At 43.4% G+C, this 20,284-nt stretch overlaps 1 protein-coding gene across 6 annotated transcripts in view; it reads right to left on the reverse strand.

The window, feature by feature from the left end:
• Window positions 1-20,284, reverse strand: part of ARID5B (AT-rich interaction domain 5B) — a 116,606-nt gene that overhangs the window by 44,772 nt on the left and 51,550 nt on the right. The window contains exon 1 of one of the 6 annotated variants that reach the window (XM_013173753.3): window positions 12,439-12,636. The exons of the other annotated variants lie outside the window; for them this stretch is intronic. Coding sequence (XP_013029207.2) covers window positions 12,439-12,445 — 7 coding nt within the window. The 5' untranslated portion in view covers window positions 12,446-12,636. Of the gene's footprint in view, window positions 1-12,438; window positions 12,637-20,284 lie in introns of those variants that run through there. 6 annotated transcript variants of the gene reach the window in all.

A 20,284-nucleotide genomic window follows, 5' to 3' on the forward strand; every position in this document is an offset into this window, starting at 1 on the left:
CTCCCGTGGAAAGATGAAGAGAAGGAGTAAAAGTACTTTTGCCAACTACAAGAGTATGACAAACCAAAAAAAGCTCAAGCTTGTAAAACTGTCCAGGGTCATCAGTATAGAAGGTCCAGGGGAAGATACGGGTCTACACCTACGGTGGGCCTATACAGCCAGGTCAGCCCTAAGCATGAGGGAGATAATCACAATGCCGGAATTAGGGTGGAGCACTGGAGGGTGCAAGGAGAAGTTAATAAACAGAGATGCACTGGGGTGCTGGTTACACAAGAGAATTGTGCTCCCATGAGACAAGCTGTAGCACACCTGCTAAGTGCATCAACAGTCTCCCCTCTCCTTCTGTGAGGTGTCAGGCACCCCACAAAACATCTCCTTGCAGAATCCTTTTGCACTGTGCCAGTCCTTATATTTTTCAGCTTTCTCTCTCTCTCCCTCACACACACACACGCACACACACACAAATTGCAATACCAGTAGGCTTGGCCCTCAGCTGCAGACACAGAGCAGACTAGGAGACTTTCCCTCTTAGGCAGGTGGAAACAGCAGGATGTGTCAGATCACAGAGTTATTCATAAGTTGGGTGCCAAACAAAAGCTGGAGGTGGCATTGGAGGTGCCTGGCCATCAAAGTCACAGTGAGAAGCACAGTCCCAGATCTCCAGCTCATCCATGAACCAACCATCCCTGCTGGCAGGTGGCAAATAGCTGGTTGCTGAGGACATCCCTAGAGCAGCCTGGCAAAAGTTAGCTCTTGGCTGAAAAACATGCTTACATGTTGCACCTTTTAAAATGTAATGAATAGAAAGTTAACAGTTTTAATGGTTTTAACACTTACCCCTCTAGGGGGCTTCTGGCATTCTGCAATATCTGAAAGTTCAGAAAAGCATATTGCTAGACTTAAGTACAGTCTCAATAACTGTCCAAAGGTTAGCTAATCTTGCATACTGTTCTGGAGTCTCAGCTGCTTCCTTAATTTCCTCGTCTCCTCTGCCTCTTTGTTTCCTTCACCTCATTCTCCTTTCTGAATCCCAAGTTCAGGATCTTTTATTTCATTTGTTTTCTTTTCACCCCCTAAAGTTTATTTAAAAGCTGCTGCCTCCTGGAAACAGCATTCGGTGCATAAGGCCTGGGGCATGCATAGCCCTGGCACACAGAGCAGCACTGGTGGGGACAAGCACGTTGCAACCAATGTAGTGTTGCATCAAAGAGTCAGAATTTTAACGTAGCTAGAAAATAAAGGAAAGGATCGGACTAGGCTAAAATACCCCAGCCCTTTGTTTAGGGAACAAAACTATTGACTGAGTTGGGGGATACTCTCTACAGGCTCCCAAGAACACCCACGGTAGTGAGAGATGAACACCTACCAAGAATTAATGTTCTTGACCTCTGGAGGTCACCCACCCCCTCCACAAACACACACCTCTTGCCTACACAAGCTGCACATAAAACAATTTGAATATTAAAGCTGTTTTTACTAGACTTTTTTTCTAAATCCAAACACTTGTTTATTCCTTTCTGCAACTCCTCTGCTCCGTGGATGTATAACTGAACATTTCAGAACTGACCTGGAGTACCGTGCAGTCACAAACAACACAACGCTAAGGATCCACACCGCTTTCTAACCCGTGTGGAGAAAGAGGACTTGTGTAGCCATTTCTCAAAGTTTTGTTTTGGAAATGAGATATCCCATGCTCCATGTGGGGAAAATCAATTTGCTACCTCTCTAAAGAAAACATTCCTCATTTGGAAATAACTGAAACAGACACTTCCTTGTGTGGATTAATGTGGAGACATATGACTTGCTGCAGACTGTTGTTTTGACCCCCCTCCTGACCAGACCATCTCTGAAAAAAGCAAAAAGGTGGTATTTTTCATGGATTATGGGTCAGACCGGTATTGTTTTTAACAGTAAAGTTAGAGGCATTGCAAATACCAGGTTGGCTAATTATGCCCAAACCGGAATGTTTTTAGTTTCCATGGAAGACTGTGACGAGATTCAGGACAAGGCTTGGAGTCTCATTTTCTTCATTTCAGCATGGCTGGAAGTTAATTAAGACTTCTGCTGTAAGGGCTTTGTTTCGTCCTGCTGACTAATTTGGGTTAAAAAAAAAAAAAGGGAAAAGGGTGTTGGTTTTTTTTTGACAAATCTATGCAGATGTTCAATATTGTGAAGTATGGCAAAATGAAAAGGGAAGATGAAGACTTCAGAGAAAAAATCTATGCCTGACAAACATGTGACATTCAAGTAGTCCTCGTAGCAAATCTAAATAATAATAATTAAAAAAAAATAATCCAGAGTACGCCTATTACTGGCTACAGATGACAGAATTGTTATTAATGATTCAAAAAGAGGCAGAGGTGTTTGGTAAATATTTGTTCCATATTTGCAAAGAAGCCAGATGATATGCTTGCAAAAGAATATAATTAAAGTCAGTCAATTGACTTGGTTTTACATAAACCAGATCTTAAAACAACAAAAAAAGAAAACAAACAAAGCACCTTATTTTATACTTTGAAACTGCAAGCTTGATTAGAGAAGCTAGCAGCACGCGGGGAACTTACCTGCATTTTGGCAAGGCAATTGATTTAACACTAGATAACACTTTGATTAAAAAATAACACCACATAATTTTACTCTAGCATACATTAAAAAGATTAGGAACTGGTTAAATGATAGATCTAAACACAGGCATCAGCAGGGAATTTCTATCAAATGAAAATATTTCTGGTAGGATTCCGCAGGGGTTGCTGTTAGACTTGATGATATTCAGCATTTTCTTCAGTGAAATAAATACAAGGTCCCTGACAGTAATGTTCTCCGTGACACCAGGACTGGCACAATGCTGACACTGAGGCTAAAGAAAACCAACTCTCCCCAGTACTGCTCCAGCATAAACCCGTGAGCAAGGACCCCAGGTGACACTGACAGACCCAAGGGTGGCATTTCACGGGCTGCCTCAAACTGGAAGCCCAATGTACTGTGGTGGGAAGATGCTGTGGCACAAGGGCCTGCCGCCCTGGGGGGACACCCAAAAAGCTCAACCTGTGCTGGGTTTCAGCAAAAATGACTGAGAAATGACTTTGTGAGGTAATGTGAGAGCCCTGAAGGGGAGAAAAAGCTGGTACTCAGAAAGCAGGAGGTGTAGTGACACACACCGAGGCACTGGAGTCGACGCACGAGAGCTGATGCCAGTATGCTGGGGCACGTGCACCATCAGCTTCTGGAAGACCTTCCAGGAAAAGCCTGAGCCAGCCGCATGCTGGGGGCACCACGCAGCAGAAATGCGCGCGCTTGGAGGGTCTCTGACAGACACCCGGCCAGAGCTGGGTGTCCTGCCTCAGGCAGGCCGAGGGCCAGATCCTGGCTGCTGCAGGACAGCCTCGGCAGGCATCCAGCTGTCTGGCCCTGCTCCTTGCTCAAACAGCTGTCTCCCTTCTCCTTCGGAAAAAAGGTGGTGAACTGGATGAAAGCACTTGCTGGTAATTTTGGCTGATGAGCCACTACTTGGTTCATACCAGACTGGATGACTCAGGGGTTTGTTTGGTGAGAAACTCCAAGATTATACGAACAAATACAGTAAAGTACTGTGCTATTCAGGACAAGGAGCTTGAAGAGCCACAGTCTTGATTCATCAAAGTACATGTCTAACTTGTAAAGACCTGGAGCATGCCCAGACCTCTGATGACTTCTGGGGCCATTCATATCTTTGAGGCTGAGCCAGTGTTAAGTGTCGAACTGAACCGAGCCAGCATGATTCTGTTCGTGACTAAGGGGGAGGAGCATTCAAGCTGTGAACAAAGAAATTGTCCTATCTCATCATGAAACACGCCGCGTTTGGGCAGCATCACAGGACTGGCCACGGGTTCCTCCGGTTTCACTTTCCCTCAGAAACCTGCAGCCAGCCTCCAGCCTTCATGGCCTCCGCACCCAGAGGCCACCCCTGGGAGGCTGCAGACAGGGGGCTTGGTTTCTGCAGGAGGGTAACAGCAGCACGCAAGTAGCACATGTCTCATTTCCCAGGATAGTCTGGGTTAAAAAAAAAAAAAAGTAAAGTGAAGGAAGAACGAGCAGGTACAAACAGATTATGTAATAGCCAAGACAAAAGCAGTACAAACACAGCAGCAAGGGAGAACGCACAGCAAACCCATGCAAGTCAGCCAACCTCATCGCAACTCTGCAGAACACACAAGGTAGACTCCCCATTAGACTACGTTCGAAAATACAAGGCAAATAAGAGCACACAGCAAATGTTAAGACGTCTTTCCTAGCAATATTTCCTTTTCTCTCCTGCAAAAGTGTTTGTTAAATTGCTGTCTAGCAGAGTCAGCAGTGCCCAATGGAGACGTGACCTACATACCTCGGAAATACAATAGCTATGTAGCTGATGCTATCCGCGCAGATAGTCAGATTAGATGGTCTAATTGACTGGTAAAGGATGGACTCTGCGTAAACAGGCAGAAATTCATACGAAACGCATAAAATGGATGCTTTCCTGAGATCTTGCTTTGGGGAATGACAACAGCAGGTAGGAGGCTATGATCATCCAAACGCACAAAACATGAAAATGGCAAATACATTATTTAAATCTCTTGCACTTCTGATTTGTAGTGGATTATGTAAGAAACCAATATAATTTTTTTCTTAGTGTAAGTATTCTATATTTTTTTTCTCTTTTCTTCCCACCTTATCATTGTACCGTACTGCAATCATTCCTTGTTAGGTGCAACCAACCTGCATGAAGATATAAGCAAAGTGACGCACAGGATCTATGCCAGCTCCCTCCTTGATGCCTACATGAAACATCCACTGCAGTGGAGACTACACACGGAGTCAGGTGGAGGCAGAACAGGAGCAATAGCCTAAGCCCTGCTCCCGTTCACATCTCCGTGTTGCCACCAGCTCCAACAGCAGCAGTTTGGCAATGTCCAAAAGCTGCTGCCTGTGAGGACACCCTGTCATAGTGCGGGCAGTGGGAAGGAGGATGAGAAGCAACGCTGCTCCCACACGGAGCTCGAGACAAAGCCGTCGCTCTGCACCGTCTGCTCTGGGTCCTACACCCACCTGAAGAGCGCTGGGGTGGGATGGGACAGGATGGGATGGGATGGGACAGGACGCTGAGCAGGGGGGAATCTGCGCTTTTCACCAGTAAAATGCAGCGGTGGTAACTCCAAAAATTTGCACTAGTAAAAGGGGAATTTCTGTGTCCATCAAAACACCTGGAGGACGGTGGTTTTAAGGTCCTGCCGGTAACATCATCTGGCCAGGGTTCAATGTGCGCAAACCCAGGGGACTCGGTGCAACGGTCCCAGATGTGAACACAGCCCGGAGCGAGCCCACCTCCGCTCCACGCCCCCGCCGCAGCCCTTAGCGCTCAGGGCAGCCCAAATGAAGTGGGGCTGCGCTCGTTAATCCATCGGAGCAGGGCAGGGTTTGAACGGAGCACGACGACGGTTGTGCAACGCTCCCTCGTAGCCAGTGCCGGTTCTTAGGAACCCACCGGCGTGAGCCCGGCGGAGGGGCCCACTGCACACTTTACACACGTCCCCGTGTTCCGTGTGGCTGATTACAGCCGCCTCGCCTCTCCGGCCGAGCTGCGTGGTGCCGCCCGGCAGGCACACCCGGCGCCGTTAACTCATGACCGACTGCCAGTCGATCAGCATCTAACGGACGGGCCTACAAAAAAAAATCCTTATTTGGGCAAAAGCCGCCCGCGGGCCAGCCTTTTCCCTCACAGCTTCGCCGGGCCCGCTCCCTGCCGCCGGTGGGCCCGGGCCGAGGGGCCCGCGCTGAGGGAGCCGCGCTGAGGGGCTCGCAGCCGCCCCCTGGCGCCGCCCGCCCGCCACCGCCGCGGCCCCGTCAGCGGCCCCGGGCCCGGCCCCGGCGAGCCCCTCACGGCTAAAAATAGGGGGCGAGAGCCGGGGGAGCGGGCTGCGCTCGCACCGAGCCCCGCACGATTCCCTAATAAGGAAGAGAAGGCGAGTTTTCCAAAGCGGCAGTTTATTTGTTTCTGGAAATGGGCAACACATGTGGGGGATTTGCCGCTCGGAACCAGGTGTATATATAGCGCAGGTCTTCGCGTGGGCCCGCTTTTGTGCTATATAAAGGCTTTGTGCAGCCTGGAACTATAAATTTAATAATAGATTACTAAATTAAGTCTGCACAATCACTTCATAAAAAAAAAAAAATCATTTCAATTTAAAATACAGCTGTAGGGGTTTGGACAATTTCCTGCATAATACAGGCCCATCCCTGAAATGTAAATAACACCGGTATTAAAACAAGTCAATCAGGAAAAAAAGGTACCTGAAAACATAAATGCATTTTCCAGCCTATCCTAAGTGAGGATGCCAAACCTGTATTTTATTTGAATGCTGCTTTGATAAATCACTACTGCTTCAGCAAGCTTTTTTTTTTTTTTTTTATAATGTCCTGTTTTTCCTAACAGAAATCCAGGGCTGATTAAGCCTTAGCAGTTTGAATATACCAAACCACCAGGGTTTTGCAATAGGAATTATTCACTTCTTTCCTGTGTACCGTCAGCATTCTTAAAATACTGTTACTATAAAACTAAGCGGCGTGCTCTTCAGAAACGCGTGACGTTGCCTGCTCTGTTGTTTTCAGCTGCAATTGTGCAATTTTAAAATTCTTTTCTTTCTCAATGCCTTTTCCCCAAACAAATACCTCTGATAGTTAGAGGATTACAAAAACAAGCTAGTTTTTTTTTGTAACTTACAGGCCACCTGTAATATTACTGACTGATTGCACAGTAAAAATGCCAAACATTACTTTATTTGTTATGTATCCTGAGTTAATTGTCAGGTTTTCTCTGCCTAATTTGACAAGACTGAAATATCACAAGAACTGCATATGGCAATTCAAAAAGCATAACCGGGGAAAAAAAAAAAAGAACGTTCGAGAAGACAAACCATTTGGTGCGCATACCCAGGTATGTGTAACATGCTGCCTGTCTGTGCCGGCCGAAGGCCACCTCCACCTGCCTGCTCCCAAGGGCGCAGCCCAGGAGCCCAGCAATTGCCCTGTCTGCAAGAGCCACATCTTGGGGGACCAGTGGGACCCACCTTGCCTGCACACCGGTCTCTTGGGCTGAGCCTTCTCTTCCTTTCCGCACAATACGTGATGGGTTTTGTGGGATTAGGCTGCTGGAAGACTGTGGGAGGTTCAGAAAACTTCTTTTCTCTGCCTCATGAAATACACAGCAAGAATTTTATTGACTAATCTTGGTCAGTCCCCTCCTCCTGATAGCATCTGGAAGGGCTTTCACACTGCATGGGAATCCTCATCTCACTTCCAATAAAAGGACTGCTCCGCTCCCAGATACGCCTGTGCCGACTGCTGCAGGATCTAGGTTTTTCCTAGAAGCCTCCCGACCAGACGTGACCCGATTTAGCTTTGTTTAGGAAACCTGACAAAGTGACATGAATGGCCAAAGCTTCTGTATATCTAATTTTAAACAGATAAAAGTAGCTCCAAGACAAACCAGCACCTCTCCTAGATTTCCAAGTACACTATTATGTAGATCTGGACTTCAGCTAAGGTGAATATGAAGATTCATTGTCCCAAGAGATAAATATTGACTGAGGAGAAGCAAAGGTCAAACTGGTCAATATTTACTCAAGAAACTCTAAATCTTGGTGCTGCGTAACACTCACTCTGAATGTCTTCATCAGCTGCCTCTGGAGATCTTTTCATTATGACTGAGGATTTCAAAAGTGCAATCTTTTTCCCTTTAAAATCCTTGTTTTAAAAAGAAAAACTGATGCAGACCTATTGCAAACAGGAAGCTTTCCGTGCCCACAGCCTCAGCAAAAGCAGAAGTGTCTGTTTGCAAATGCTATCTGACCAGTCTGCATGCCAGAGCTCAGTATCCCTGACCTCTGAAGACGTGAACAATAAAAATTTTCTGACTCATCACATGACAGTATTTCAGGCTACCATGAACAGGAATTTCTTCTTTGGTAAGGATTAATGCACTCCCTTCTCCCTCTGTCTCAAATATCTGTAAATTAAGGCTGAAATTTTATCTCAGGCTTCTATTTCACATAAGGAGTTACTTTGAGACAATGTCAATCAAGACCTTTGGGGAGTTACAGTCCTATTATTTACTGTGGCAAGTATATTAGTCCTATTATTTATCTAAGGTTTCACATTTACTGCCTCTTTTCTGAAGCTCTTCCACCGTGCTATTTTTGTCTGAAGCCACAGCCTGACAGACTCTTCTTTCCACAGAACAGAATTGTTGAAAGCAAAAATTCAAGGTAATTTATAAAGCCCAATTTTTCTGGAGATGCGTGAGGAAAGAGGACACCCAAATCCATTGGATTTTCAAGGAGGTTATTCCCCGGTTTCCCCTGGGCACCTTCACATGGCCACTCCAATGGCCGTGAAGGTACCAACCCTTTTACTTCTCCGTTCAACCAAATCTCGTAACACAGTGTGTGAACTCCTATTTCTAACCTTTGTCTCCACTAAAAGCCAAACACAGCACACATTTGTTGCAATCACCATGGAGATCGGTTGGTTTCGAATTAGGCAGAAACTGTTTGTTTCCTTTGCTATTTTTATTGTGTTTTGAGCCTATTACGCTCCTCCCTCCCTGCCCTTTCTTTATCTTTACTGGCAAATGAGACAATTTTATTCCTGGGAGCCAAATGGCAGCCGCAGCCACCCCTTGCTCGGTGGGGGACGGCTGCGGTCTCCCCTCCTCAGCTGCCTTCCCTCGCTGTTTGGCGACCAGAAAGTGCGCGGGGCCCAGCTCCGCTGCTGGGACGAGCCAGAAGGGCTGGATGGGTGGAAAGCACGAGCCTTGCTTTCTGCAGTTTTGTAGTTAGGCCTACAAGGGATGAAGGAATTAATTTAATCTCTGCCAGAGGGAATATTAGGTGGGCATCCCATCTGCAATGTCGTGGATGAACCACTAACGGCTGTCAAGAGGGAGTGGAGTTATGCCGGTGGCACACACAGGACGGGTGGCGATGGGGAGAAAGAGGTGAAATGAGGAAGGGAGACTCGGGAGGACAGAAGTAGTGGGGAGAGGGGAAGCCAGGCTTTTGGGCTCCTTGGACTATGCGCAGAAAGCCACGAAAAGCAGCACTGCCAGCCCAGGTGCGTGTGGCAGCTCTCCCAGGTGGTGACTCCTGAGCGGCTGCAAGCAGAGCCAACAAGCACCCTCTTGCTGGGACAGGCTGTCCTGCACCCCTGAAAGCACCGAGCTGTTGTTACTCGACTCCCAAGGATGCAAACTCTCTAACAAGTTTTTGGACGCACAGAAAAAGACACAAGGACTGATAGTGCTGAATGTAGGTTTCCCACAGCCCAAGTCAATGGTCTCCCTGTGCCAAAAATGCAGCAGGCTGGGATCTGACAGTACCAACGATGCATATGCCAAATGCAAGCTTTTCCCACAGCTCTGTGACAGGTACATTATTTCCTTAAAAACAGTATCACGTCTCCACTAAAAAAATCCCTCTGCTTCTGGAATCATATGCAATCCATAATGTGGAACTTAAGTTTAATTCAAAGAGCAATTAAAAAAAAAATCAATGAAATGCTTTTATGAAACAGGAGATTGATCTGCAGCTTAAAATTTCCAGTAATGTAATATTTTTGAACTTTAATAAATAATGCTTTTATCTTGATTGCAAAATAATACCCTGCCATGAAAACACAGAGTAGAGGTAGGAAACTGTTCAACAAGAATTAAAATGTCACACTTTGCACAGAACGGAGCATTACAATTATTGGTGAAACACATTTTTCAAACTTGTTAACACAAAATTAACAATTACATACATCACTTAATTCCGTAAGTGCATATCCCTCGAAGTACCCATTAGCTAACCTTGCCTAGTTCAGTTTTAATACACATGCAGGCTTTGTAGCACAGAGGGGATGTAACCATGTGAGTGCTGGCACAGTAAACCCTGAAATGGCAAGTGCTATTAAATTGAGATGCAATCACGTTGAAAGGGAAACATTAACAAACAGCAGACAATTGAGAAGAAAATACAGGGCGCTTGTGTTCTAATACATGTGCTTCAAAACCTTATATAACTATTCATTGTCTAGTTCATCTGGCCAGGGGCCCGGTTTGCTCTATGCTATGCTATACTAATTTTATAATAATAAACTGTTACACAAGCTTTATGCAGTCATGCATATGAAGAGGTTGTGGAAGACATTACATTTGATTATCTTTCTAGCAAAGACACCATCTTGAAATTAAACATTGCCTGTTAGAAGTACGTATAAGATAAAAAAAGAAAAGAAAGAAAGGGACTATCTCAAGAAAAAAAAATCATTTCAAAAAGGAGATGTTAGATTCTTTTCCCTGTCTGAGTATCACCTTCACATTATGCATGACAGATGAATACCACTAATCCCATAATACAATGCAAGAATCTGCATGTTCCTGGACTATGTTTGTTTGAAGACAATCAGTGATTTTGGAAACACACACGTGTGTGTGTGTGTGTGTATGTGTTAAATGCACCTTCTTTTTGTAAAAACAAGGCAAAAAGGGTTTACAAAGCCAGAAGGAATGTGTGAAATAGCTGGGGTTTAAAAACCCTTTATGTTACTCGTTGCTTTAGCATGAACGAACATGAACCACTGAGATGCTTCAGTTAACGTTTAGCTGTACCACGAAACATTTTGTAAGATAGCAGTTGGAAAACATGGGCATGAGAGGGCACAAAAGCATACACAGTACAAACCAGATGCGATCCAGAAAAGTCATTTCATATTCCGCATTTGTCTATGGAATTGTCTGAGAATTTTCTGCTGAACATTATTTCCAGGTTTATCACAGCAGTTCAAAACTGGCTATATTTAGTCACTGACCAGTGCCAGAAAGAACTACCAGACTATAGGATCATGGCATATTTTAAGTTTGATATCTCATCCACCATCAAGGCCAGAAATAAATGCCTTTTATTATCACAAAGAGCAAAAGCCTCAGACCTCCAAGATACATAAGTGATATTTTTCAGCTCTAAGTCACAAGATATCAACCTCAAAAATCACATTATTCAGATTACCATTGTGTATCTGCTACTTCCCTACCACCCCCTACATATTTTGATTTCAACATTTTAACGTCTAATCTAAAAAACACACTAAAGCTAGTGAACCAATGTTTTATGTGGGGCCCCTGAGGCACTTCCACATGCAAATAACAACAATACATACCAGAAGCAAAGAGTCGGCAGCCAAGTGGCACAGAAGTCAAGGGGTGTAGCAGCAAACCCCCAAAAGCTTCAACGACAGATTCTGATCTAAATCACATCACTGTCAATCCCGAATAATTGCCTCCTGCAGATTTACATGAGTGGAATGGAGATCACAGTCTTTCTCTTAACCTTTACCTTTGAAGTTGAGATGGTCAAAAATACGATTTTCTATCCAACAGGAAAATGCCAGAATTTGATCATTTTGTCCTAATTGGGACAGGCAGTCAAAAGAGCTCTGAGCAACACTAACAGGCAACTATCAGGCTCCTCAGCTTTAACATTCCTGATGGAATGAAACCAACTGAAAATACCTCAACAAATCAAACCTTTGTCTCGGAGCGTTCTGACATTACCCTGCATCCCTCTGAACCGCACCCCAGCTTGCCTCGCCCCATGTGCTGAGCACCCCGCTGCTGCCACACAGCCAGAAGGGACCAGCACGCCAGCATCGCTGCGGTGCTCGCCTGAAACCCTGCTGCCCAGTGGTCCCCAGAGGAGGCTTTCAGCTCGGCCTGATAGGTTCAGTCATTCCAGCCCTACGTCAAAGATTTCACTTCAACTGTTTTGATGGACAAGAAAAAAGAAAAAGAAATAAAAAAGACCAAAAAAAGACCAAAACCAAAACAGAAACATAGTGGCTGTGGGGAGCTACTGGGGGAAAGATTTCCATTTTATTCAAATGGCATCTTCCAGTCCAAAGAAATGGACCTGCCTTGGAAGAGTGAGAAAAATCTCATGTGAGGTAAGTTATGCCACAACTCAAATGCTAGAAAAACTGGGAATCGGGCGGTGGTGCAAGAGAAGGGCCAGTGTCAAGTCTGTCACGCTGGGCGTGTTGCGGTTAGACCTGGGCCTGAAAATCTCCGCTCAGCAAAATGGGACCTTTAGTTGCAGGTGGGATGGAACACAAGGTGGCAAAATTTCCCCAGCAATTAAGCAGGGTTTGTTTATTTTCTATAATTTATTTTAGCTGCTTTCTCCGTATTGTTTTGGTTTAGGCTTGTGGAACTGTGGAAGCCCTCCCGTAACTGCATCTGGCCGCGGGACTGCCCCCCTTAGCTCCCCTCTGCTCCTGCCTCAGGGGCGGGCTGGAGCTGGTGTGCGTGGCGCTGGGGCTGCCCCCACTCACGGGCGTTCAGGCTTAGACCCCAGCAGGCAGCGCAACCCTAGCACCTTCCCAGCTCACCTGACATGGGCGCCGACGTGGCTGCTCATTCATCTCAGCTCCCTTTGCTCTCCCGAATATTTCTGATGGTTGCTAGGCAACTATTGTTGAATACATGCATGAGGCATTAATTGTCTGAGCACTTTAAAAGAGGAAAATTCTTTAAAACTGAGGACATTGCCATACCAAAAATAGGATATTTCCTTTATAAAGGGCAACACTCGTGGCTGGGAATGTTGATGGCTGCAGTATGTCAGAGGCTAGATGAGTCATGGCGATTACTCACAGCGCAGCACAAAAGAAGTATCTTAGGAGACCTGACTTTATAATAAAGTTTTATTTTAAATGACGTGCTTCAGATCTAGTTTTATCTTCCAACTGCTGTCCTTGGGATATCGTGGTCCACGTTTTCACCATGAAATTAACGGCGTTGGGCCTATTGGCTGTTACAGTGTTAGAACTTACTGAGTGTATCAATTCACTACCTTCCAAACCCAAAATGGCACTGGCAAGTTTTCCTCTTTGCTACACTTCAAAGAGATATTCCAGTCTCACTGCTGATCCTAAGTGCTCTGTGCTCCCTACCCGTAAATGTGGATTTCATTTTATAGGGTCTTTTTTTCCAAAATACATTCCAATGTCATGATCAAGCTCTGAAGACAGTAAACACAGACTTCCATAAATTGACTTAAACTTCTAAACTAAACAATTGCAAGGATTTGCAGCTAGGTAATTTTTCCTTTTTTTTTTTTTTTTTTTAATAACAAACCCATCTCTATCATAACTAAACATTCACAATGTACGTATATCCAGCTTAATTACAGGGTGACTTTCAAAACGGCCAACACCAAAAACCCTAAAGATCCATCCTTTTTTTTTTTTTGGCAAATCAGTCAAACGACTGTGGTTCATCGCAAAATCAGGATGTATAAAGGAATAAGGGCAACTGTACTGCTGATTTTGAACATGGTATTCTGAATGAATAGGTGCTAAATACCCTGGGAATAATATTTTGTTTTTCAAACTTGTGCTCTACTTCTGTGCAAGTATGTCAAGAGACACAGGCTCGCCTGAAATTCAGCTGAGGTTAGAAAGGCTTGAAAGATGAAATCGAAGTGACTTATTTAATCAACGAAGTGAGAAGTAGAATCATCAACACCTACTTAAAGTAAACATGCCACCCCATGGCAAAGAACTGTTTTCACTGGGAGGTTAACTTCTTTTACTACAGTTGCAAATCCCAAATGAAGCACAGGAGGGTGATGACAGAGCTGGAAGGATGCACAGTACCTTTCTGTTGAAGCAGCAGCAGTTCTGTGAATGTCACCCATGTTAGCAGGATGATCACTATTAGCCTTTTCACAAATTCTCCTACCCTTTCTGGGGACTGAAACTGCTGATTTCAACTAAATTCCTCTTTTTCTATTACTCACTTGTTGCTAACACCTGCTTTTTAATTAACGCACTCTTTAAAGCTATTGCACAAAAAGGTGACGAGATATCTGAAGGACCCAACAAGGAAGGCTCATGAAGTCTCATGAAGTTGGTACCTTAAGTCTGCACATGATCTTGCAGTGTGTAACAGCTTCTTTAAATGGATGCTATTGGGTTACATTTCCAGCTATATTTCAGCTGAGGAGCTAGTCCTTTGTAGAAATTACTGAAGTAGCCTAAAATGGACCAGTTCCCATCCTCCCTGAGCTGAGCTGCCCACCAAAGAACAGGCAGAGCCCACGCAGACCACAGCAGAGGAGCACTCTGCCAGGTCAGGCTCTGACACCGGCCACTGCTCACGGTGGATGCAGACTGGTGAGGAGAACAAAGAGCAAATTTTAGGAAGGTTTGTTTTATTGTGTAATAATGAATGTGTAATGATCCAGCACAACCTAGCCTTTACTGACACAGATGCTACAAATGATTTGACATTAATACAGTAATGGTTTTTAAAGCCAGAAGAAAATAGTAGGATATTATTGCCTTGTTTACTTTCTGCACACACTGTCTGTACAATTTCAGAGTGACTACTGGCTGAAGACTGTATCTCTTGTTTGAGTAAGGATCATGTCTTTTTGAAAGCAGTCTTGATTTCAAAGGTTCAAGTAATAAAGAATCCATGTTACTTCTAGCTGAATTATTCCCCTGGTTAATTACCCTTCACTGCTAGATAATTGTGCCTTAGTTTCAGCACTAATTTACCTGCTTCCACTTTGAAGCACTGGGTCCTGCTATGTGCCTATTTGCCAAATGAGAGAGGCCTCTGCAGTCATGGGTCTTCTGCTCATGGAGGAACTCTCAGGCCCTTCACAGCCTTCCCGTCCATGCACTAAAAGGCTCACCATCCTCTGGTCTTTCACTTGAAGGTGTTCCCATGCCATGAGCTGTTCTCTGAGTCTTCCATTAACCCTAGCCAGTACTTCAATACAACGTGCAAAACAAGGCCATCAGAATCTGGCACAAAGCTGAAGGTGGGAAAAATCTCTCTAATAAACTCTTTCTGCTCTTTCATGTTCCTCTGCAGCCCGTAGTTCAGAATAATGCACCTGAGTATTAGCAGTGCAGTTATCCCATGAAATTGTATCACCTTTTTTACAGAAAGCCATCATCATTTGACTGACTTACCAAAATGTTAGCTCTTAGGGGTTTTGATAATGATTTCCTCTAGTGTTATATGCAGCAGTAGCAACACCTCTCTATTTCTTCTCACTATTCATCTAAGAATCAGGTTTGCTCTCCTACTCTAGTCAATTGGTTATCTGTCATTATCCTCAAGTAATTTATGGCATTAAGACCAACACAGCAGCCCTGACGCACAAGGAAATGCTTGTCTGATCACTAAAAGACCAAGACTCAGCTATATATAATATGCAGGCCCAAACTTCAGTTGAAATGTAGACTCTTACTGCCTCACAGGCCTTTGGCCCGTAATGGACAATAAATCTATTAAAAAACATTACAAAGTCCTAATTGCTGATGATAAACCTACAAATAATCAACACTTTTTGTTTTTGAGCTAGATACTGGTTGTTTTTTTTTTTAGTTGCCTCCTTATTCAGTATTTATGCATAAACCCAAGGTCTGTCAGCACCCATTGGCTATGACTGTGAAGATGGATGCTCACACCCCTTTTAGACAACATCAGTACCTTCTTCTAGTGGACATGAGCACAGAGGGATTGCAGAGGTCTCTTCAGCTCTGTAATTCTGTAAATGATAAACTAATTCACATATTCTCCATGATCTGTCTGATCAGGTATACAAGGATGCTGACAGGTAATGAGAACTTCCTCAAAAAGCATGAGAGTCAGTAGAGGAAAAAAAACAAAAAACGCTGTACATTACCCTTAACACCCTCACTCAATTTCAGAGAGAGAAAACCATAGCAAAATTTTATTAATGCCCTATCTCGCCTCTTTTGTGGTTTAATTTGAAAACAAACAAAACTAAATTCACAAAACTGCAGCCATGGGGAATTTAAATTCTGCAGAAATCTCACCCACCAGTAATTACTACTGCAGTGTTTAAAATTTCAAAAGAAAACAAACCAAAAACCAAACAAAACACTATTTTTCAATTAATTTTCTTCCTCTGATTTCTCTCCACATTGCATCATCTCCCAATTACTGTGATTTTGCTGAGTGTGCCAGTTTCTTAAAGACACAGCTATAAAATGTATGGACTAATTGTTGAGCAGTACTGAAGAGCTATTAAAACTGCAATAGTACAGCACTTCCAATGGTAGTCTATTATTTCTACATGATTGGTTTTGTACAGTCCAACTCATGCAGCGAAACTCCTAGATAAATTAACTCCTTCGTTTTGACATAAACATCAAAGGCAGAATTAAAGGAGAATGAACATTATTTTCTGCTGCTATTTTATACATAATGTTCATAACATCCATGCGTGTTCCTGGAAAGTTACAAATTATTTAAATTGAGAAACCCATTTGCTGTTTTATCAAGTCTGTAATACATAAAATTTGGCTCCAGAATTATCTCATTTTCCCATTTCATGTTTCCCTGTCATCTACATGGTAGAGCATGTTTACAGAACTTTATAACTATAATATACAATTCAGTCATTTCTAAACAGCTCTATAAGAGTAACTCTGAAACGTACACATTTTAAAGATTACTTAGTGAACACCAAACCCTTTCCCAGCTGTTTTAAATTTTGAATTTCCCAATAAATGAATAACATACTAAAAAAGCAAACAAGATCTGACATTATTTAGTCTAAGTTTCTAAAATGGCATAACATCTGTAGCTAAAAACAATTTTGAATAACTATATTTAACTATAGCAGTATTCTATTATTCCTAGCTCATTTTCCTTACAGACTAGGGGACTTAGTGTGGTGTTCAAACATTTTAAACATTTCTTTTAATTGTTTAGTCCTTCCAGCAGCCAAACTGCAGCAAAAAGGGGGGAGAAAAATCTTCGCTCATATCTTTTATATATATTCATGTGACCAACCCATGATCTCAGTTAAGTGCCACAACTGTTCATTAACGCACATCACAGCCCCACAGTCAGTATTGCAAGCTTTGAAACCGTGCCAGAAGCAGGGGCTCAACAAATGGCACTTTGACCTTTTCACTACTAACTTCAATCTTTATTAAAATCTCTAAGACGTCAGCTCTGTCTCCCTCTTTTACCATCTTTTATCTGCCTCAGAAATACCTAATATTCATTCATTAAACAGACAAGTTTGCTACATTCTTACGTAATGATAGATCCCCTTTTCACTTGCGATCAGCTTGTGAAATGCCTTTGATTAAAAAAGAGAAAGAAATGCGCCCTCCCCCCGCCAAACAACTCTAAATTCAGATTGCTCACTCATTTCCAGGGAAATCGAGCATGGTGGCTAATATTAAAAAATCTTGCAGTATCGAGGCAAATTCTGCTCCATTTTATGCTTCTCTTATTAAAATCCAACTTAGTAACACATGAAACGCTCAGCCTGTTCTTTTCTTTCTTTTTTTTTTTAATTTCAGGTTGGCATCCTCATACCATAAGCCTGGCCATTTGTGCAGGGATAGAGACCGATTTTTTGCCCAGCAGGGTTTCCATTCCCAACAATGGAGTCACCAAAACCAGTAGTCCCATGGAGTAAAATGCAACTGGAGACAAATAGAGGCTTTGATCATTTTTATGGTGCTCAAATATAGATTGGGGGGAGAGAAATCATGTCTTTTTGTTTTGTTTTGTTTTGTTTTGTTTTTGTTTTTTTTTTTGTGTGTTTTTTTTTGGCCTAGCAGTAATTAACTAAATATATGTTAAAGAAAAAAAATCAGAAAAAGTTCACGAGTCATTCATGTGTTTTCATTCTTTGTAAACTTTCTGGCACACCCTATATGCTTCATTTCTTGCTTTAAATAAGTACTGGAAAATATGCATAGTATTTGGAACCAAGGGGAATGACATATTAATTCAAAGTTTGCTTTGTGTAAGTTTGCATTTTCCAGATTTGAAATGCAACTTCAAGGAAACTTAAAACTCGCCTACAAGCTTTAATTTATACCACCCTTCACCCACGGATTATCTCGAACGTATAAGCTATTCATTTAAGCAACACAGTGAAGTATCATCATTAGGTGGTTTAGTTGCCTGGGATACTACTATCAGCAGGGCCAGTGGGGAACCTGGGAAGCAGGAGCTCAAAAGGGGGAAGAAAGTAAACAAAGTAATGAGTAACAGTTACAGCTCCTTAAAATGTGTACATTAACCTCGGTATTGGGAAACTATTTGCTTTTTAGAGGCAGTACCCTCTGATTGAAATAATGACAAATATTTTGGAAATTCCATCCAAAGCCGAAATGAAATTACTCAAGCGCACTCCACGAGAACAAAGCTTTTTAGTATATGTTCAAATGAACTCAGGTAAGTTTACAAATGGCCTATACCTAAAAGACCATTAACTAAAATTACATTTGTTTTTATTGAAAGACAGCCTCAAGTGCTGACATGTAATATATGACATGTGATACATAATAATACTCCTAAACCAGTTCTGACATAATATCTCCCAAGGCATAATAACCACAAATGACTGCTTTAGTTAAGAACTAGCCAGAAGCAAAATAGATCCATGTAAAAGTAGCTTTAACCATAAATACCTCAACAATATTTTATGTCACTTTGTAAAAAAGTTAAAGGAGTCCCATAATAATTAACAACAAAAACTTCATGTTCTTTACTATTGTATGGTGGTTGTGAAAGGTTATTTCATAGTCCCGCAGCTGCCAATGCTGTAAATTATGCAGGCACCAAGAAGCATTAAGGAGAAATAATAGCAATTTAAACCAAGGCTGACGTAATTCATGATAAACAGTCATTGGAAAATATTACAATGTTGTCTTTTTTGAGTGGGTTTAATCAGAAGAATGTGACCGTATTCTGACACAAACCACTTCTCTTTTCCATCGCAGGGGCGCTGGAAGGCGGGCTGGCCCTGCCTGCACAGCTCGCCCCGGGCAGGGCTGGCGGGCAGGGGAAGGCTCCAGCCAGGACACCGTGAGGAGCACTTCGTCAGGACAGTAATAATGGAGAAACGGTGGCTCCAGCAATGGCGTCATGGACCCCTGACATCACTCTCACATCTGTGATGAGAGCAGCTTGGCTTGCTTTTCGCCAAATGGCAGAAAACAATTTTGATGCCTGAAACATAAAACTGGCCACAGAGTGGAAATCTGACAGGAGGAATTAGTCATTCGCCTCCAGGACCAGTTAGCGGCTGGACACCAGTGAGAAAGGCACACGTGTAATAGGTGACAAGGCCCCTGCCATAAGGTGCACCTATCACGTGCAGAGGAACGGCACGCTCGCTGACCCCGTTTCTGCTGGAGCAACGCACTGATCCGGCATCAAACGCTGCCCAATGAACCACGCGAGCCCCACGTCCAGCACACAGGCCAGACTTACAAGAGGAGAGCCTTCCAGTTACAAGTGCCGGGCTGGCATGGCTGTTCCACAGAGGAGGCCCCATCTCCGGCCCCGAGGCCTGCCACAGGGCCGGGTGCCCAGCTGTGTGCCCGGCCTCCCACCCTGCCTGGCCCAGCCCACGGCCCCAGGCCCCAGGCCCCAGGCCCGGCCGAGTGCTGAGGAGCAGGGCAGGAGCGAGGGACGGCCGCCTCCTCGCTGCCAGCCCCTGCCCCACGAGAGCACACAGCGCTGAGGACGGCCAGCCGTGGTGTCGATGCTCTCCATGAAGGAGTTCTGACGCGGGTTTTATGGAGGGAGAAATAATCTATCTTAATATTTACCCTGGTTACAGCTGCGGTTGCTAGTGAAAACGTAAAGAAAACAGCATTTGTTTCTACTGAAGTTCTTACAGACAGGAAGGTATTTTATCTTATTTTACCACACATTACTTATGTTCACTTAGCAGCTTGCTGTTAATGCTGGGTGAGATTCTGCCCTGGGTTAACTGGTGAAAAACCTGAGTAACAGCCACTGGAGCGCATAGAGTTATTTTGGATTTACGCCACTGTAAGTGAGACAGAATGTGACCCCTTATCAGTGCCTTTTTGCTTTGAGTATACAAATATTTTATGCATTTCAATGAGTGACAGAATGCAAAACTTGCAAATATTTATTTTTAGATGTATGGGGAAAAAGCAATTAGAGCTAAAAATGTTAAGAATGAAGAAATCACTTAACAGAAGCAATTATGTTGGGCATATAAACAGCTCTGCCTTCAGACATTTTATTCAAATGCTGCAGAGCACACTAGAAAATATCAATTGTTTAAAAAAACTGCAAGTATTTTTTCACAACCGAAAAATCAATCATTATAAACAACATCTGGGGATCATTAATATCTTACTCTACAGTTGAATTAACAAAATAAGAAAGAGATCTGACTGG

Source organism: Anser cygnoides, chromosome 7 (assembly GCF_040182565.1).
Source record: "Anser cygnoides isolate HZ-2024a breed goose chromosome 7, Taihu_goose_T2T_genome, whole genome shotgun sequence".
NCBI lineage: Eukaryota > Metazoa > Chordata > Aves > Anseriformes > Anatidae > Anser > Anser cygnoides.